At 45.7% G+C, this 21214-nt stretch overlaps 1 protein-coding gene across 5 annotated transcripts in view; it reads right to left on the bottom strand.

Moving 5' to 3' along the window:
• Positions 1 to 21214, bottom strand: part of RBM10 (RNA binding motif protein 10) — a 70665-nt gene that overhangs the window by 3737 nt on the left and 45714 nt on the right. For 3 of the 5 annotated variants that reach the window (XM_077921509.1, XM_028711960.2, XM_028711961.2), the window contains exons 3-20: positions 20948 to 21134; positions 19941 to 20132; positions 19734 to 19803; positions 17292 to 17365; positions 15241 to 15327; positions 14337 to 14397; positions 13550 to 13723; positions 10767 to 10927; positions 10123 to 10220; positions 9954 to 10041; positions 9101 to 9314; positions 8829 to 8998; positions 8550 to 8694; positions 7096 to 7187; positions 6727 to 6903; positions 6039 to 6188; positions 5368 to 5433; positions 4823 to 5008 (exon numbers count right to left, since the gene is read on the bottom strand). In XM_077921509.1, coding sequence (XP_077777635.1) covers positions 4823 to 5008; positions 5368 to 5433; positions 6039 to 6188; positions 6727 to 6903; positions 7096 to 7187; positions 8550 to 8694; positions 8829 to 8998; positions 9101 to 9314; positions 9954 to 10041; positions 10123 to 10220; positions 10767 to 10927; positions 13550 to 13723; positions 14337 to 14397; positions 15241 to 15327; positions 17292 to 17365; positions 19734 to 19803; positions 19941 to 20132; positions 20948 to 21134 — 2392 coding nt within the window. The remainder of the gene's footprint in view (positions 1 to 4822; positions 5009 to 5367; positions 5434 to 6038; positions 6189 to 6726; positions 6904 to 7095; positions 7188 to 8549; positions 8695 to 8828; positions 8999 to 9100; positions 9315 to 9953; positions 10042 to 10122; positions 10221 to 10766; positions 10928 to 13549; positions 13724 to 14336; positions 14398 to 15240; positions 15328 to 17291; positions 17366 to 19733; positions 19804 to 19940; positions 20133 to 20947; positions 21135 to 21214) is intronic. The other 2 variants (XM_028711962.2, XM_028711965.2) reach the window with 1 other exon arrangement.

Genomic DNA, 21214 nt, shown 5'->3' with positions numbered 1-21214 from the left:
TCTGTCAAGGTCGTTTTGAAGTGTGATCCTGTCCTCTGGGGTGTTAGCCACCCCTCCCAGTTTGGTGTCATCTGCAAATTTGATCAGGATGCCCTTGAGTCCATCGTTGATAAAGATGTTGAATAAGACCGGGCCCAAGACAGAACCCTGTGGCACCCCACTAGTCACTCTTCTCCAGGATGAAGAGGAACCATTGATGAGCACCCTTTGGGTTCGGTCAGTCAGCCAGTTACAAATCCACTGAGTGGTAGCATAGTCAAGACCGCATTTTACCAGCTTCTTTACAAGAATATCATGGGGCACCTTGTCAAATGCCTTGCTGAAATCAAGGTAGGCTACATCCACTGCGTTCCCTTCATCTACCAGGCTTGTAATTCTGTCAAAAAACGAGATCAGGTTAGTCTGACATGACTTATTTTTCAGAAATCCATGCTGACTATTGGTGATCACAGCATTCCTTTCTAGGTGCTCACAGACTGTTTGCTTAATGATCTGCTCCAGAATCTTCCCTGGTATTGATGTCAGACTGACTGGGCGATAATTATTTGGGTCCTCTCTTTTCCCCTGTTTGAAAATAGGGACAACATTTGCCCTCCTCCAGTCTGCCGGGACTTTGCCTGTTCTCCAGGAATTCTCAAAGATGACTGCCAGTGGTTCTGAGATCACATCTGCCAGTTCTTTTAATACTCTTGGATGCAGTTCATCTGGCCCTGGAGACTTGAATACATCTAAACTAGCCAAGTATTCTTGTACTATGTCCTTAGTTATTCTGGGCTGTGTTTCCTCTGCTGAATCATTTGCTCCAAATTCTTCAGGTCGGGCATTGTTTTCTTTATCGGAGAAGACTGAGGCAAAGAAGGCATTGAGGAGTTCAGCCCTTTCTGTGTCCCCTGTTTGCATTTCACCATCTTCTCCTCTGAGTGACCCCACTGTTTCTTTGTTCTTCCTTTTGCTACGAACATACCCATAAAAGCCTTTTTTGTTGCTTTTAACCTCTCTAGCAAGCCTGAGTTCATTCTGTGCTTTAGCTTTTCTGACTTTGTGTCTACATGTGCTGGCTATTTGTATGAATTCCTCTTTCGTGGTTTCCCCCCTTTTCCATTTTTTGTACACATCCTTTTTTAATCTTAACTCAGTTAAAAGTTAAAAGTTCTTTAGATAGCCACCCTGGCTTCTTTAGGCACCTTCCATGTTTCCGTCTCATTGGTATTGCCTGAAGTTGTGCTTTTACTATCTCCCTCTTAACAAACTCCCAGCCATCATGAACTCCCTTTCCTTTTAGTATTACTGTCCATGGGATCTCACATAGCACTTCCCTAAGTTTTATGAAGTCGGCTTTCTTAAAGTCAAGAAATTGAGTCCTAGTATGCTTGGCTGCTCCTTTCCGCTGTACAGTAAACTTCAGAAGAGCATGATCACTTGCGCCTAATGATCCTTCCACTTCTACCCCACTAACCAGGTCATCAACATTGGTTAGGACCAGATCTAAAATGGCTGTTCCTCTTGTTGCTTCTCCCACTTTCTGGACAATGAAGTTGTCTGCAAGGCCAGTGAGGAATCTGTTTGACCTTATGCTCTTGGCTGAGTTTGACATCCAACAAATATCCGGGTAATTGAAGTCCCCCATTACTACTATCTCCCTTCCTTTTGCATGCTTGGCCATCTGTTCCAGGAAGGCATCATCTATGTCCTCCGTTTGGCTTGGGGATCTATAGTAAACTCCCACAATGAGGTCTCTGTTATTCTTCTCTCCCTTAATTTTGACCCAAATGCTCTCACTTTGGCTTTGAGGTTCTAAATCTTGGATCTCTTCACAGGTATACACATCCCTGACATATAACGCCACTCCTCCTCCTTTCTTGTCTGGTCTGTTTCTCTGAAATAGATTGTATCCCTCCATTATTACATTCCAATCGTGGGACTTATCCCACCAGGTTTCAGTGATGCCTATTATGTCATATTTAGTTTGCTGTACCAAGAGCTCAAGCTCATCTTGTTTATTTCCCATGCTTTGCGCATTAGTGTACAGACATTGAAGTCCATTAATCATTCCCCCGTGTCTCTTATTTAAGGATTTTTTCCTCCCACCACTAGGTCTGCGTGCTGTTTGCTCCATTTGGTCTATGACATTTGGATGATCATCTTCATCAATTGATAGACTCCTACCTTCAGGAGCACTGTCTCCCTCCCCCACATTAGTCAGTTTAAAGCCCTCCTGATGAGGTTTCTGAGATTTTTGGCAAAAACATTCCTCCCAACCACTGTGAGGTGCAGCCCATCGCTTGCCAGAAGTCCATCTTCAAGAAACTGCAGTCCGTGATCTAAGAATCCAAACCGTTCCTGTTTACACCATTTGCGAAGCCAGCTGTTCACTTCCACTATTTTTCCCTCTCTCCCTGGGCCATGTCGTTCAACTGGGAGGACAGATGAGATGACAATTTGTGCATTTAATTGCTTCAATTTCCTGCCCAGAGCCTCGTAGTCTCTTTTGATCTTCTGGAGGCTATTGCTTGCAGTGTCATTGGTTCCCACATGAACCAAGAGGAAGGGGTATTTGTCAGTGGGTTTTATGATTCATATTGTCCCTTTGTTAGATTCCATGTATTGGGTATATAATTGAAAAGGATTTAAGATTGCTCTGTATAGCATGTTGACCGTCTATACAGGTGACGCGGGTGGCGCTGTGGGTTAAAGCCTCAGCGCCTAGGACTTGCCGATCGAAAGGTCGGCGGTTCGAATCCCCGCAGCGGGGTGCGCTCCCGTCGTTTGGTCCAAGCGCCTGCCAACCTAGCAGTTCGAAAGCACCTTCGGGTGCAAGTAGATAAATAGGGACCGCTTACCAGCGGGAAGGTAAACGGTGTTCCGTGTGCTGCGCTGGCTTGCCAGATGCAGCTTGTCACGCTGGCCACGTGACCCGGAAGTGTCTGCGGACAGCGCTGGCTCCTGGCCTATAGAGTGAGATGAGCGCACAACCCTAGAGTCTGTCAAGACTGGCCCGTACGGGCAGGGGTACCTTTACCTTTTACAGGTGAAACTCGAAAAATTAGAATATCGTGGAAAAGTTCATTTATTTCAGTAATTCAACTTAAAAGGTGAAACTAATATATGAGATAAACTCATGACATGCAAAGCGAGATATGTCAAGCCTTTATTTGTTATAATTGTGATGTTTATGGCGTACAGCTGATGAAATCCCCAAATTAACAATCTTAGAAAATTAGAATATTAAATGAAATCAGCAAAACAAGGATTGCAAATAGAGCAATATTGGACCTCTGGGAAGTAGAAGTATGCATATGTACTCAGTACTTGGTTTGGGGCCCTTTTGCATCAATTACTGCCTCAATGCGGCGTGGCATGGATGCTATCAGTCTGTGGCACTGCTGAGGTGTTATGGAAGACCAGGATGCTTCAATAGCAGCCTTCAGCTCTTCTGCATTGCTCGGTCTCATGTCTCTCATCTTTCTCTTGGCAATGCCCCATAGATTCTCTATGGGGTTCAGGTCAGGCGAGTTTGCTGGCCAATCAAGCACAGTAATTCCATGGGTTTTGGTACTTTTGGCAGTGTGGGCAGGTGCCAAGTCCTGCTGGAAAATGAAGTCAGCATTCCCATAAAGCTCGTCTGTGGAAGGAAGCATGAAGTGCTCCAAAATCTCCTGGTAGATGGCTGCGTTGACCCTGGACTTCATGAAGCACAGTGGACCAACACTCTGGAAACTTCACACTGGACTTCAAGCTTCTGGCATTGTGTGCCTCCCCATTCTTCCTCCAGACTCTGGGTCCTTGGTTTCCAAATGAGATGCAAAAGTTGCTCTCATCAGAAAAGAGGACTTGGGAATGCTGAGCAACAGTCCAGTTCTTTTTTTCTTTAGCCCAGGTAAGACGCTTCTGACGTTGTTTCCTGTTCAGGAGCGGCTTGACAAGAGGAATACAACATTTGAAGCCCATCTCCAGGATCTGTCTGTGTGTGGTGGCCCTTGATGCACTAACTCCAGCCTCAGTCCACTCCTTGTGAAAGTCCCCAACACGTTTGAATGGTGTTTTCCTGACCATCCTCTCCAGGCTGCGGTCATCCCTGCTGCTTGTGCACCTTTTTCTTCCACACTTTTCCCTTCTGCATAACTTTCCATTAATGTGCTTCGATAACAGCACTTTGGGAACATCCAACTTCTTTTGCAATTACCTTTTGAGGCTTTCCCTCCTTATGGAGGGTCTCAATGACGGCTTTCTGCACAACTGTCAGGTCAGCAGCCTTCCCCATGAGTGTGCTTCCTACTGAACCAGACTGAGAGACCATTTAAAGGCTCAGGAACCCATTGAAGGTGTTATGGATTGAATAGCTACTGCACCTTTTCACAATATTCAAATTTTCTGTGATTGTTAATTTGGGGTTTTCATCAACTGTACGCCATGATCATCACAATTATAACAAATAAAGGCTTGACATATCTCGCTTTGCATGTCATCAGTCTATCTCATATATTAGTTTCACCTTTTAAGTTGAATTACTGAAATGAATGAACTTTTCCACGATATTCTAATTTTTTGAGTTTCACCTTCTGCCAAAATATGTTCAATATAGGACATTGTACAAACGTATGTTTAGGGCAGCATTATCTCTGTTCCATCTCCAGCAGCTAATGCCTTAGATAGTCCTTTCATAAACAAGCGAACTGGAGTACAGTAAGTTCTAAAGCTTATTTTTTGTTGTATAAGTCTTAATCTAAGATCCAGAGACACCCTTGTTATAGAACTTAACAGAGTTCCCCATAGTTTGGTTGAAATCAACGATCTCCAATTCTTTCTTTTGTCAGCTACATACCTTGTGTAATCCTGAGAGCTGCTGGTGACGAATAAGTGCCTCCTTGCTGGGAAACTGCCTCCGACAAAGCAAGCAAGCCAGCTTGTGCCAATCTGTCAGTTTTTCTTCCCGGTCAGCAGCCTTCTCCTGCTCCTCCTCACTGTCACTCTCCCCGCTGTAAGCAGCCACTAATCCTCGTGGGGGACTCTGCCAAGTTAAGCAAGGTCACAAGACGGAATATATCTCGGCTGGAATCAGATTCAGAAGGACCCCACAGGCCACTTACCTTTGTCTCCTTTCCCTCACCCCTGAATCAGCCTACTCTACCCAGACCACCATGGGCTCACAGCGGAGAGTCGGTGCACCGTACAGCTCGACTGCCTTGGAGGAAGCCCCCACTTCAGAGGGCTTTATGTGGAAGACTTCCCCATGTTCATATTGTGCACCTCATCTATTCCCTCACCATTAAAAGGAGATAAGAGCAGAGAGTCCCTGCACCAGCACCCATTATTCTATAAGACCCAGAAGACTTGAACTGGGGATTAAGTGGAAAGGGAGAGGCTTACCAGTCTATCATCACCAGCCAGCTTGGACAGGTCCATGCCACTGTGCTGCCTCTCAGCCAAAGCCCCCTGAGGATACCCAGAAAAGGAAAAGGAAAAAAAGAAGCGTTAACTCTGACAGAAGTTCTCACATTCTTTCCCCAAATGAACAGCATGCTTTCTTTCTGCTCACTCATCCAGCCAGCCCCTGGATGACCCACAGCCCTGGGAAGAGATCAAACACAGGTGGTTCTCCTTACAGGGCCACTTGGCCTCAATTTAGGCCAACACTCTAATTAGCATAGGCAAGACAGAAGCTTGCTTTCTTGAAAGAGACCCATCTTGCCCTTTGAAAATCACGGCTTCACGGATGTGCTCACTGCTGAAACAATACTCTTGACAAGAACTTCTCACATTAGCAGGAGAGAAAAGACTAGCACTTGACACTGTTCGGTCTCACAGACAAGAGATCTGAGGAGAGCAAGAGAAGGTGGGAGATGTAGGACTCTGTCTTAGCAGCATCTAGGCCACAACTGCACTGCAGACACACTGAAACAGATGATGCCACAAGGCTGAACAACCTGCCCTCACACCCTCAGGTCATTCAGTTTTGTTTAGGCTTCAGGAATTAGCTGCAGTAGGTAATTTAGTACTAATCTGCTCCTGGTAATGGATGAGGAGACCCAAGATGTTACCTTTTTCTCGAGGATAGCATAGCCAGCATCAGCTGTGGCCGATTCCCGCCTCTCATCCTCTCGTATAGAGGAAACTGGCTGGAAGCTGTTCTTGAAGTTCTCCTTCTGCTTGTTGAGGCTACGGGCCCAGCGCTCCATATCTTTTGCAATCTGCAGAGGATAACACAAAAGTGGGGAATAATCCAGGAGAGGGGGTGGGGGAGGAGGAACAAAGGAGTTCTTAGTCCAGGCTGAAAATAGGTGTTTCTCAAAAACAACAACTGACTGGAACTGTGCAGCAGGGCTGAAAAACAGCTATTTTTTTCACTTAAAATGGCCCTGGAGGTTCCAAAATTAGCTATTCTCTTTCTCTTCCAGTCCCTACAAGAAGGAATGCTCCTCCAGCAACTACTTCCAGTTGTTCTCCAGCAATACAACCCTATGCCATCCAACTGTTTTTCAACATCTTCACCAGAATACCCAAATAAGGCCTTCCCTATGCAGGCATTCCCCCTTTGGCCACTCCAGAGAAAGGAGGCTAAGCTTACTGAGAGGCTGAGGCATCACTGTAACTACATGACCCAAGACCTAGAGCCCTGGAAGCAGACCAAAGGGCTTTTCAAGTTATGGGCAAGTAGGGGGCAGGCAAAAGTTTAAGATAAGGAGCAGCAGGTACAGAAAGGGGATATGGGGAAATCGTGGTTCTCACCTGCTGAGCTGTTTTTGTTTTATGTTTCTCCTTCTTCTCTTTACCCTCCTTGCCACTGCCACCCCCTGGTCCACTGCCATCCTTGTGGCTGTCAGAGGCTTGGTCTGAGGCTGGGACGTAAGTACGTCTCTCACCTTCCCAATACAGGTACTGCTGCGTCTGGGCATTGTAGTAGTACTGGAAAGAGACAATCACACATGAGTCTGTGCTGCATCTTGTGCCAAGACAGTGTACCATATCAAGTTGGGAGCACAGTCACCTCATGGTGGAGAAGCAGGTATTTCAGCATCTACCTTTCAGCTATCACTTCTCAGCTCTTGGCCATGCCCAGAAAGGAGCAAAGTGGGCCCAAAGAGAGGTTCAACTCACCTGGGAATTAGGGTCATAGTAAAGGCCAGTCAGGGGGTCATAATAGTAGCCAGAACTTTCATCATATTGATAGGTGGATACATCTGGGACAGCTGGAATTGGGCACAGAAAAACAGGAAATGAACTAAATAACAGCACATCAAACCAGAAGAGCAGTAAAACGGAAAAATACTCAGGAAAGCTGGCCAACATATAAAATACTTCTAAAAAATGAAGATAACCAAATAAAATTTTAAAAAAATGAGGAAATAAGAGAACACATTTCAGACTGGTTCCAATACCATCAGTTATTTGAAAAATTTAAATCTGACAAACAAAAGGGGTTCTCAGTAGAAATTTCTCGATTCGAATCTGATCTTGTAAATTCTAAAAGAAAAACTCTTTCCAAAACTTACCGACTCCTCCATGACTAGACAGTCAAGGAGGAGGAGGTAACAGTGGCAATGGTGAGGTGGTCCCAGGATTTTGGCCATTCAATAACCATGGCCCAATGGGAAAATTTATGGAGATCAATTGGAAATTCACAAACTGTTACACGATTAGAGAGAACTTTCAAAAAATGCAACATCGATGGTATCTAACACCATGGAAACTTTCAAAAATGTATAAAAATGTGTCAAGTAATGGTTGGAGATGCAGAGACTCAGGAACATTCTACCATATGTGGTGGATATGTAGGAAAATACAGGTATTCTGGGAGAGTATACATGCAGAATTGCAAAAAATGCTAAAGATCTCTTTCAATAAAAAACCAGAGGCCTACTTCCTGGGAATAACAGATTTGGATATTCCACAAAAGAGGAAGGGTATCTTTTTATATGCGACGGCGGCAGCAAGAGTTTTGATCGCAGCAAAATGGAAGAGTAATGAATTAGATGGTTTATCAGAAAAGATAAAGAATAAATCAAAACAGGAATTTGTTTCTAAATGGGAGGTTTTTAAAGAATATCTGAAAAATAAATATAGTAGTTTAAATTCTGTTGCAGCATTCGAGGAACTTCAGTAATAGTTGCTAGGTAGATAGAAGAAATTAGATTTATTGAGAATAAGTTTAATTATGAAAATGTGTATTGGCAATAAGTAATATGAATTTGAAATATGGAATAGACAGGAAGTTGGGTCTTTAGTGTTAAGACCAATAGATGTTTTATTGTTTGCCAAGAAAATTATGTGTCTATGGTTACTTTTGTAATTTGTGTGTAATTTTGTATTTATGTTTTTTGTGTGTGTTTTTGTTGTTGTATAAATAAAGATTTAAAAAAATTAAAAAAGAAAAACAAAACAAAAAAACCAGAAGAGCACCTGATCTTGGCCCTGTTCCCTTCCTCCTGAACTAGGAATAAAAGGCTCCCAGACCCCAGCTAGTCACATCAATCCCCAGTCACTCCCAGACCCCTCACACTGGCCACATCCTCCCTTCCCACCCTCTGTTCCCTACAGAATCCAGCACTCACGGTACTGAGTGTAAGGCTCTTGCCCTACAGGGCTGGTAACGGGCAAACTGGAAGTGCTGGTGGAGATGCCTGCGTTGGGGGGCTGAGCAGTACTAGGCATGTCAGGCTTCAGTACAGCTGGTGAGACGATAGTATATGACTGAGACTGTGAGAGAGAACACAAAAAGGCAGGTTGGGAGGTACAGATCATTGCAACTCTCTCTCTCTCTCTCTCTCTCTCTCTCTCACACACACACACACACACACACACACACACACAAAGTTCCGTTCCAACTGTACCGGAGCAGCAGCAGCAGCAGCATTTCCCTGGGCAGAACTTGATCCTTCAGTGCTGCCAGTTGGCTGGTATGTGACTGGCACAGCTGAGGTCTGGCTGGTACGGGGGAAAGTGGGTAGGACAGGCACAGGGTCTATGCCTGGCACACCAGGCTCCAGTGATGCCTCCACTACTTCGTGAGAGAAGAGGAGACAAGAAGGCAGAGAGAGCACAGTGAGTCAGGAGGCAGAAAAAGTCTTCAGGTAAGGTGGAAAGAGGAGACCAGGCCTCTTACCTGCCACTGAACTTTCACTGTGGATCTTGTCAGCCTTCCCCACAGCTGATGTCCCAGATGTGCCACTCTGCAGCTGGGACCCTTTCAAATATGCTTGTGTGTACATTGTGGCTTCCAAACCCTGAGACCCATAGGCTTCATCCTGCTGGTAATATCCATAATCAACCGTCTGCTCATCTTGAGCTGCCCAGGTTGCCTCACCACCCTGTGATGCCTATTGGAAAAATCAAACAGGAAACTGGTCAAAGAATTTGTTATAAAAGGAGATGCAAGGGTATGTACTTTGGCCTATCAGGAAAAGGTTTCACTGAAATGTCAATGCAAAGATTCTTTCCCCACCTAGAACAATTCCTTTTAGAGGGCTTTTCTATGCTTAATGTATAGCATATTCCAAAAAATATTTCTGCATATATTAGATACAACATACTCCTCTAACTATACTTTCTGGGGGCAGCAGAACTGCTAGGAGAGAAAAAATGTGTTCAGAGTCAAGTAGAGATGTAGTCATTTTAACTCCCATTGTGGTGCTGGTTTAGGCGGAAAGATATAAACCTTCTCTATCCAGTGGAGCACCACAATGGGGATGCAAATCAGCCCCACGTCAGATGACTGATCGGAATGGCAGTCAGCTGGGTGCACATGTCTGTATCCTCCGTGTGTGCGCGCACTTATGTGTGTGAAGCATGCAGCTCCCAGCAGGTTGGTCTATGACTAACATTTCCCCACTCCTATACTAAGTCAATATGGGCCAATAGCTAATGAGGATAAGCCAAAGACATTCCTGCTACCGAGAGCAGTTCTCGGGAGCCATTATCACTCTCCTTGTCCCATTGTTCCTTGTTCACTACGTTACCTGCGAGATGGCCCACTGAGCAGCTGCAATGGCAGTGCTGGCTACAGAAGCAGCACTGATGCGGTTTCCATCTGATGAACTCATGTCCCTGCAGAGAGACACAGGAGTCATTAGGGATGTCTGCAGCAGAAACTGCAGCAGGCCCAGTTCTGGACACTCCTATACTCACCGCTTGGAACCTTTGGCAAATTCCACATTAATCGTCTTGCCATCAATGTTCAGTGGTGGATGCAGGGCCTGAAGGATCTGCAGCAGCTGAGCTGCCTCCTGGGAGAGAGCATAGGGAGAGAAATTAAACTACCGAAGCTCTTCAGCTGGACCATAAAGAAGGCTGATCGCCGAAGAATTGATGCTTTTGAATTATGGTGCTGGAGGAGACTCTTGAGAGTGCCATGGACTGCAAGAAGATCAAACCTATCCATTCTTCAGGAAATCAGCCCTGAGTGCTCATTGGAAGGACAGATCGTGAAGCTGAGGCTCCAATACTTTGGCTAACTCATGAGAAGAGAAGACTCCCTGGGAAAGACCCTGATGTTGGGAAAGATTGAGGGCACAAGGAGAAGGGGACGACAGAGGACGAGATGGTTGGACAGTGTTCTCGAAGCTACAAACATGAGTCTGACCAAACTGCGGGAGGCAGTGGAAGACAGGAGTGCCTGGCGTGCTCTGGTCCAGGGGGTCACGAAGAGTCGGACACAACTAAACGACTAAACAACTAAACAACAACAAATCCCTTTCCTCTACAGCCCCCCATTCCCACTGCCTTTTTCTAAGACAGGACTGGAACTACAACATGCTGTTTGTGGCACTCACCACAATGGTAGAGAGCTGAATGAACGCAAAACCACGGTTGAGTTGTGTCTGCTTATCTTTGATAACACGGACGTTTGAGGAGGAGAGAACAGCATATGGTGCCAAGGCACTTAAAATGGAGTCCATTGTGCTATGAGGATTCAGGTTTCGCAAGATGATTGCTGTGAAGAGTAACACATGGTATGGTAATCAGAACCCTGGCCTCTTTCAACCACCTCAGAGCTCTCCTTCAACAGGATTTAAGAAATTTCACAGCTGAGAATGGATTATGGATTAACAAAGCTTGTACAAGTTCCCTAGAATTTTGCCTTCAATTTTTTGGAAGGAAAGATCAAGCTTCTGGCCCTCATTGCTGCAGAAAAAACGAAACAAAAATGTATCAGCTCTTTCTGCTCCTGAGAGAATAGCTGCACATTAAGAAAAAGTGCACAGAACACTGAGCACACTTTCAGACGGAGGTTGGATGGCCGTCTGCCAGGGATTCTTTAAACTGTGATTTCTGCATTGCAGGGCATTGGACTAAAGACCCTTGAGATCCCTTCCAATTATCATCATCATCAACATCATTATCATCATTATTATTCCCCTGCCATATGGGCAGCACATATAAAAACATTAAAAACTTCCCTGAGCAGGTCTGCCTTCAGATGTCTTCTAAAAGTTGTGTAGTTATCTCCTTGACATCTGACGGGAGGGCATTCCACAGGGTGGGCGCCACTACTGAGAAGGCCCTATGGCTGGTTCCCTGTAACTTTGCTTCTTGCAGTGAGGGAACCACCAGAAGACCCTCAGAGGAGGACCTCAGTGTCCCAGCTGAGGGATGGGGGTGGAGACGCTCCTTCAGGTCTACAGGGCCAACACTGTTCAGGGCTTTAAAGGTCAGCACCAACACTTTGAATTGTGCTTGGAAATGTACTGGGGGCCAGTGGAGATCCTTTAGGACTGGTGCTATATGGTCCCAGCAGCTGTTCCCAATCACCAGTCTAGCTGCCGCATTCTGAATTAGTTGTAGTTTCCAAGTCATTTTCAAAGGTAGCCCTACTGCAGTAAGCGAGAGATAACCAGAGCATGTACCACTTTGGCGAGACAAGGCAGAGGCAGGGAGGGTCTCAGCCGGCGTACCAGATGGAGCTGGTAGACAGCTGCCCTGGACACAGAATTGACCTGCACCTCCATGGACAGCTGTGAGTCCAAAATGACTCCCAGGCTGTGCACCTGGTCCTTCAGGGGCAAGGTTACCCCATTCAGGACCAGGGAGTCCCACCCACCCACCTGCTCCCCATCCCCCAAGAACAGTACTTCTGCCTTGTCAGGATTCAACTCATGAGCTGCCATCCATCCTCCAACTGCCTCCAGACACTTCCAACTCTACAGTTCTAGGATTCTATAGGTGTGTTTGTGAAGGATAAAGCATATATGCTGCAGTCACTGACTGGCTGCTCCACCACTGCCACCATCTCTCTTCTCTGCTTCCTGCTGGGGTACGAAGTGCCCTACCACCAGTAACCTGATGCAGAAGGAATTTCAGCTATTTCCATTTCATACACTAAGGAAGCAATGAAAGAAAACACTTTGCTGTATGACATCTTATTTTCCTGCACACTCACCTTCCCATTGCTATTGAGGCCACTACCTCCTAGTGTTGCTGCAGAAAACAATGCCCTCTCAGATCTAACTAACTGTCGGGTGCATCATTCCTGGGGAGGACGCAGCAGCAATGAAGCAGCCAGGCAATAGCTACAACCTATATCACTGCCAGATTCACCGTTATGCTCTAGCCACTCATATAGTGTTAGAGACAGAGCTCAAAGCAGATTTCACAGTGCTGTGAGCCTCTTTTTAATGCATGCCTGTCTTCTTCCATAGAGGTAAGAAGGAGTCATCACTCAGCACAGCTCTCAGTCTACATTTTCCTCATTTATAGCGTTACAGCCGTTCTCTCTGCAGTTTTGAAATCTATGACAAAAATAATTAATTACAGATCCTGCCACAACTGACTCTTAACACATAATCTACTCGCTGGATAGCTCAGTTGGTTACAGTGTGGTGCTGATATTGCCAAGGTTGCAGGTTTGATCCCCGTATGGGACAATTGCATATTCCTGCATTGCATGTGGTTGGACTAGATGATCCTCAGGGTACCTTCCAATTCTATGATTCTACAGTGGTACCTCAGGTTAAGAACTTAACTCGTTCTGGAGGTCCATTCTTAACCTGAAACTGTTCTTAACCTGAGATACCACTTTAGCTAATGGGGCCTCCTGTTGCCGCCGCGACATGATTTCTGTTCTCATCCTGAAGCAAAGTTCTTAACCCGAGGTACTATTTCTGGGATAGCAGAGTCTGTAACCTGAAGCATCTGTAACCCGAGGTACCACTGTGCTCTGATAGTGGAACTTGGATTTTTTTTGGTGGTCAATATATTTAGCACAACATTCCAAAACTTGTAACATTACAATCAAATGTACCAGGCTTTATCTCCCCGCAGCAGCACCCTCATGGCTATGAATCTCACAGGCTCTCAGACTCTTTAAACCAATCAAATTCCATTCTAGGGTAAATCAGAGACCTGCCATCACTGCCATGATCTGTTGCCCTGTAAGTAACACAGGAATTGGAGCTCGCTGAGGTGGTCAGGGATGCCTAACAGGGTGATCTCAGCAACATCATGATACTAAAGTTTGTCACTTTCACTGGGAACAAGCCATAAAACTGAACAGGTTTAGGTCCGATTGCAGCCACGTAACTGAAGCTCTTATATCACTCTCCAATTCCATACTCACTGTCATTAGCATTCTCCGCGCAAGGTTCAGACATTTGTGCCACAGGCTGAGTGGACAGGGCTGCTGACACTTGGTATGGCTGTGGGAGGGGCAGAAGGCCTTGGCTGAGTTCTCTTCCTGACAGAGCCACCAGCTGGTCCAAGCGACTACCAGGTGGCAGCTTCTGCTCAGCTTCTGTTGAGGGATGGTCATAAAGAAAAAGAAGAAGAAATAATAATATCAACAGGGAGGTCACTATGCTACAGACTACACTATGCTACTGAGCTACATATCATCAGAATGTTAAACTTTATCTCCTCACTACATGTGGACATGGCCTTCTTCACTTGAACTAACACTTTGAAAAGTGCTGTATGTTTGTTGTAACTTGGACTATATTCCCGCTGATGTGAAATGGCACAGTAACTGTAGCACTTGGAACTACTGTGATTATCAGACCAGAGCAGGGCTGCCATACGTCCAGAAGTTCCCAGACAAATCTGGAATACTGCAGTCGGAAGCAGCGTCTAGGCAGAAATCGCTAAAATGTCCAGGAAAATATACATGTATGGCAACACATGTTGGCAGTGTAGTTGGCAATTTTCACTGTTTGAAAAACGGCAACCCTAATCCAGAGGTTATTTACTTCTTTAGTTAATTGGTTTTTATGTAGTGAGAGGTTTTGCTCTTTTTTGGAGAGCATGTACCCATGTCAAATGTATCTTCCATGTGATTGGTACTTATATCTTTGTAATTTGAAAATAGAAATCATTGTAAAAAAAACAACAACCACCCCATTAAACTTTACCAGATCTGGGAACGCCACACTTGAAGCACTTCTCTCTGCGCTTGAAATTCTGCACTCCACACTGTTGAGAGAACAGACACATCCTGTCTTTATTTAACTTCCAGAGATGGGAAAAGGCTGACCCTACAAAGTCTTGCTACCTCCTGCAAAACATCTAACACTTGCCATAAAGCTGGTTTGGTTGCTGCATGCCTTCTCTGCTTTTCTGGCCCTCAGATTTGTGAAGAAAAAAATCAAAAACAAAAAACCCTGATAAATGCTTGGCATAATCTCAGAAACTAGGTCCTTTCTCATGTCTGCTGTGCCTTGATCTCTGCCCCCAGTAAGCTGTTCTTTGTTCATTGTGCCTTGTTTTCTTTCCAGTCCCAGCAATCATTGTAAAAAGCATTTTAAAACCTCTACTTGAAAGCAAAACTATTCAAAATAAACAAAAATACTTAGGGCAGGATTGAATTAACTTGAACATACAGAATGAGGTCCACTCAACAGGACTTTCCCCACATTTCCTACCCCCATGGCCCCTAAATCTGCTCTGGATGGTTGAGATAACCCCCAGAGCAGGGGGCAGGCAGGAGGAGGACAGAAAGTCCCACTGAGCACATGGACCTCATTCCCTGCACAGATACCCTACTTAGTGCCATGTTGATTTTCATTTCCAATTGACTCTGATAAAGGAAACTGGGTCTCCTGGATGCTGAGTTTGGATTTCCATATTGCACTGTTCCTTTGAAGCAGCCGTATCTGGAAGAAGCTAACCATTACTGCTGCACAGTAGAATCCCATCCCCATCCCCCACCCCCAAAAATTCCTCCAGCCTTCTCTCCACCCTTCACCTTGCTCACACAACACCCTCACACCCCATCTGTCTCCTCTGACATCCTCAAACTGACCACAAAGCAGTTACCTTACTGCATAGCCAGTCCTCATTGATCTTGGGCTTGGGATCACTGTAGTGCATGGAGACCTTCTGGCCAAGGATTGTGAGGGAGTGCTGCAGGGAGAGAAATGCTGCAATGAGACTCAAACGCAGAAGTGGTGAGCAGGTGCCCATCACTGCCACAGCAGAAAGAAGGAGAGGTTCAAACCCTTCAGCTGAATGGATGAGGGTGAGGGAGGGAAGGCAGCACAGGCCGAGAGAGGTTTGGAACTTGGCTACTTGGCTAGCACACACCTAACCTGGCCGACAGAGGCACCTGTCTCTACCCAAGGCACCGGGACGTCCGGCTACTGTGATGGAGGGAGAGTGTGTCAGAGAGAGACAGAAAGAAAGATGGAGAGGAGAAACAGACAGAGAAAATGCAGCCATGCTCCGAGACACCGCCATACAATAACCTCTATGCCACTAGAATGATCTGTCTTGAGCTTCCGTCCTGAAAGCTAGCAGCATGCATTTCCAGCCTCTCCTCCCAACCCAAAGCCATTGTGCCCCCACAGTGGGCACCTTCCCCTAACTAGGGATCACTCCCTCATTCAGCACAGACCTCTGCTGTGCTTATGTCAGCTCCCATTTATGGGCATGCTTGGAGGAACACCCAATGTTCTGGTTGCAACTCTGTCCAAGAGGTAAAAACTTTGGGAGACCAAAAATAAGGTTTTAAGCTACATACACATCCCCAGAGGTTCAGTACTCATCTTCCTACCCTACTTCGCTCATGCACACAACTAAACTGCTTCCAACTCATCCTATCTTTCTAAAGTGGCCTCTGAAAAGTACGGTTATCCTCAACTGGTGATTCTCAACACCTTGTGAGGGCATCAAATTTATAAGAACTAGAGAGCTAAGCCACACCAATTTCTAAAAGCATTTGCTAGGAGCTTTTAACTCAAGGTCCCATAGGCTAGAATCTTCTTCTGACAAATACTACCTCTGACCTGCTGCAATCTTACAAAGTAACATATTACTACTTTCACACGCTTGTAGAAACTGTGCTGGAAATAACCCCTTGCCCACATCTTCCTGTTAGGCCAGGTTTTGCACTATCCCCTCCTGCATCTGGAGCAAAGTGCATCATCTCAGCCATGCCAAGGCTACCTGTGTCAGCTCCCACTGGGGATGCGCACACACGGCCCGGCTACACTGCCAACACAAGAGAACAGAAGGAAGAGGAGGAGGAGGAGTCGATGGCAGAGGCAATTGCCATGACTGCATAAACACTGGAAAACCCAAACATATTGGGCTAGGGGTGCATTTTCACCAACCTTATGGCTGCTTGGAAACAGGACCATAGTTTGAAACTCTGGTCAAAACAGACAGTTTGGGGTCTAAAAGCTTGGTTTGTGGCCCTTCACACCTTTACTGTGATCCTACAGTGCTGGATAGAAACAAGGGGTCTCGCACAGATGGGCTGTCAAGACAGGGACTGCTGTGAGGAAGGAGATAAGGCCTCCCAGGAAAGCTTCCTATCTTGAACCCTGACTGCACTGGGAGAGAACGCACACGCAGCATCAGCATCATCTCTGACAGATACCCATTGAGACTGGAGCCTGTATCACACTCAGGATCATCCAGAGCAGAAAGAGCACACAGGAGTCCTAACTCCCCAAACCCTTTCCTTACTACCAGGAACTCCTCCAGCCCCCACTACCGTGGATCATAGCCTAGATCCTTAGTTCCCCTGCTCAACTTGCTAGACCACCTTCTCCCCAATGTGGAAATTAAATCCAGAGGCTAACCCACTCCCTGGGTTGTTAATACCACTCAGAAGTCCTGACTTTTTGTGTCCCTATTCTAAGACACCAGAACCCCACTTCTTGGGACTTGGGTGGTCCCAAAAAGTCAAATTCTCTGTTTGATTCCTGAGACTAGAGATATCTGATTCAGACCTAACTCCTCTTCCCCATTCCCTTCCATAATTTCCTATGGGGAAAGCGGCTGGGGCTTTTCATATGAACCAGGTGTTTGGATTGGTCATTAACAGTAGCAGTACTTGTGGGTTTCAAGTGCAGCAAAGCAACCTGATTGGCTTCCATCCATCGTGTAGCGTCCTGCAAGTGATTAAACTCGACGAAGGCGAAGCCCCGGCTCTGACCTGGAGGACAGCATTCAGATACAGACGCAGTGTGTTAGTCAACAGATCCAGCCAACATCACGCATCCCTGTCGCTGTACCAATTGGGGCAAGGGCAGGATGCGGGGGAGAAACAGGGAAGAGTGGAAAGGCACAGAAAGGGCACCCTAGGTGTAAAGTGGGATGGTGCAGACTCAGATGCTGACCACAAAAAGGGAGTTGCTTGCTCTTCTGATCATCCTAAGCAAGGAATGTTTCTGATGTACAATTGCCACTCACCTCTACTCAAACCTCCAAGTATTTCTCCCCGTCCCTCACCCCAAGCTGGGAACAGATCTGTGAAGTCACAACTTTCAGTCCTGTGCCTTTATCAGCCAACTCATAATACCTCCAAATGGCGAAAAGTTTAACAGAGAGTGATGGCTCCAAGCAGATCTATTCCTACTGCTTCCACTAATGCTATCTTTTTCCATTAGCCATCCATCTATCACTTTTTCCTTAAGTGTACGCCACAGTTGTGGCAAAGCATCTGTGCAGGAGGTTCCTTCTTAATACCACACTAGGGCACTTGTGCTATCATTCGGAAAGGTGAAGTGCCTGCTTATTTTGGAAGGAGCACCAAAAAAACACCCACCACAGAGGGCACTAGCACAAGGGACCCAGCAGCAATGGCATCTTCAAGATACACACAGCTGTGATCTGTTGGACTTGAACTTAGAAGATTTGGGTTCAAATCCCAGTTCTGCCTCAAGACTCACTGAATGACTTTGGGCCAGACATTTAGCCTCATTTCCCCATTTAGACAACAGAAATAATATAGATCTCTTAGAGCTGTTGTGAAGAAGAATGAGCTACATAAACACCAGTAACAACATGTGCCTATATTGGAAGAAGGTTCATACAAACCCAGAAAAGATGTGCTGAATCCAACCAACTAATATGGCAGTGATTAACCTCTTCCCCACTTTCCCCCTTAGCAATACCGTAACTAAGCACAATGTTGGAAGTCTATGAACAGGTTTCCTATTCTAATATGACAGATGATTTTTTAAAAGAATTGAACCAATATACACAAGAGCAAGCTGCTGTGGACAGCTCTCAAGAGGTTACAACTCTCCAGGGAATTTTATTCTCAAGGTTTGCAGACTCTGCTCTTGTAAAAATGGGTTTTCCCATTTATGTAATGTGTTGCAATGTGTCTTTGCTTCTCTCAGCCTTTGGCTGCCCATGGAAGCAGGGTGCCTTTCTGTACCCTCCATCTTGTAGTACCAACCAGCCCTTTTCAGGCCTGGTATAACAGAGGGCAGATACAGAGGACTATAGTTACATACACACCTTGCTTTTAAAAAGAAAAAGGTACACAACCATGACTCATAGGCTGCAAGTGTGTGTGATATGCAGGGAGTAACCCTGGAAAGAAGGAGCAAACTTACCTGCTTGGTTATAACTTTACTCAAAAAACAGTCCTAAGATGCAGACTGGACAAAGTCTGACCATTTCTCTTGGAACAGACTTAAGGGATCTCATGCTTTCCTTTTACTTTCCAATGCCACCCCAATTGGTTGGTAACTACTTTCCTTAATGGAGGCCTGCATAACTTAGGATCCACTGAAACTGACCACAATACTTGATTGGTGAGTTGAAAATCCTCCCTCCATGCCTGCCCATGATAATAAGAAAAAATTCAAACAGATTTAATATGTCCCTGGTAAGCCATATATGGTTAAAGGGCTGCATTCAACTTGATAGGTTAAAAGTTGTATAGCCTGCCTTCATATCTGTTTCCTCAGTGCCACTATTAAAAAGAGCTCAACTTAGGCTGCAAAGATCCAAGAAGAATCACTGCAAACCTCATATCTGATCAAATGAGGCCAAATAGAAGACACCATACATATCCAAAAGGATTGTCTTCATCCTTCATCCATTTGATGGTTTTTGTCTCCTACCACAGAGAAAGAGGCCAAGCAAGAAAGGCAGAAAAAACCCAAAGAAGATCTTCCTATGGAAATAAATGCTGAATTGCTAGATCTGAGGATGCTCACAATTATATAGTATGCAACAAACCTTGGAAAAGAACAGGAACCAAGAATAGGCCTCAATGTTCTGCCAATCACACAGCAGAGGAACTACAGAGTTCCAAGTTTACAGAACTACAATAGCACACAAGGAGCTATTAATGATCCATTGGTGACATCTAAAAGCCTGGTTGGTTCTAAACACTAGGGGAATGTACATAGCACAGACCAAAACTAATGCCACAGGGCAAACCAGCTCCACATAGATACATATCTGGAAGACTGCACTCTAATTTGGAGTGTGTCACATGGTAGGTGAAACACTATGGCAATACCAAGAGAAGGGAAAAGATAGAACTATGAACGGGAGCTCACCTGAAGCTTTATTCCGCATCAGCCGCACCTCTCGGGGCTGGAATCCATGTGCCTGCAACTGGGCTCGGATCTGCAGAAAAGCATAAAAGGAGTGATCAATGCCAACATCAGGGAGCATTGAAGAGGTAGGAGTTAGAGAAACAAGGAAGCAACAGCAACAAGTTACTGCAAGGAAGCAGTGCCTCCCAGCCCAACTGCCTAACGTACATCATTCTCAGTGGCAGACTGGGGCAGCATCCTCAGCATAATGATGCTGCTAGCCTTCTGTTCTTCTTCCTCTTGCTCAGTGCGGTAGTCCTGGTCCCGGTAGTCACCATCTGCAGGAAATCCCAACTGCTCACTGGGGCTGTCCCGCTTTCTACGTTGTGTCTCTGATCCAGAGGAGGCCTCATAGGAATCCTGGGTTAGGATTGTTGTACAGAAAAGAAGAGAAAAGCTCAGAATGGATGGGGCTTAACAGAGTAGTGCCCAGCTTTGCAGGACAAGGCTTAACAATTCCCTACTAAATGTCCGGCAGTCACAGCACCATCACCACTTTCCCTCCTCTGCCTTTGGTGGTGCCATAGGAAAAGCAATCTTCCAAAGCATACAGCATTTTTCTAGCAACTGGGACTGTTTCACAAGTCCAGTTCCATTACCTGTTCCAGCACTTCCCTCCATGATTCCTTCACACAACCAGTAGCATATTGTCCCACATGACCACATATTTCGTTGTGGCAGCTACAGTGGTACCTCAGGTTAAGTACTTAATTCGTTCCGGAGGTCCGTACTTAACCTGAAACTGTTCTTAACCTGAAGCACCACTTTAGCTAATGGGGCCTCCTGCTGCCACCACGCCGCCAGAGCACAATTTCTGTTCTCATCCTGAAGCAAAGTTCTTAACCTGAAGCACTATTTCTGGGTTAGCAGAGTCTGTAATCTGAAGCGTGTGTAACCTGAAGCATATGTAACATGAGGTACCACTGTACTTAACTTGTTACAGTCTCCCCACAACAGCAGTTCTGCAAAACTACACCCAGAAGCACAACTGTTGGGTGCTAGATCCCACTCCTACTGCCAGCTGCTTATAAAAATCAGCTGTGAAATCCTCCCATCTGATAGTTTCCTCTGGAGACGCAGCTCTTCAGAGAGCCATGCAGGCCACTGCATTCTACCTCCCAAGAGGTAGTCACAAAGAGGACAGGCGTCTCCAACAGCTCTGCACCACAACTTACCTCCACACTGTGCTCCTCAGAAGAATCATCATAGTCATTGGTAGGCTCCTGGCTGTTGAAATCTCTCATATAGGATCTATAATCCATATCTCTGTAGTCATGGTCTCTCTGGTTCCGGCCTTCTAACCTCTCATCCAGGGTCTGCTCAACAGCACCATACCGACCAGTCCGATCTCCACGACCACCTCTAGAGCGTATAAAATGAAGGAAATCTGCTGTGCTATCAGTGCTGATTACCCATAAAAGTAACCCCCACTTTGTAATCTG

This window comes from Podarcis muralis, chromosome 17 (assembly GCF_964188315.1).
Source record: "Podarcis muralis chromosome 17, rPodMur119.hap1.1, whole genome shotgun sequence".
NCBI lineage: Eukaryota > Metazoa > Chordata > Lepidosauria > Squamata > Lacertidae > Podarcis > Podarcis muralis.
Note: the sequence above shows the minus strand (reverse complement) of the source record. Positions and strands in the feature narration are given on the sequence as shown.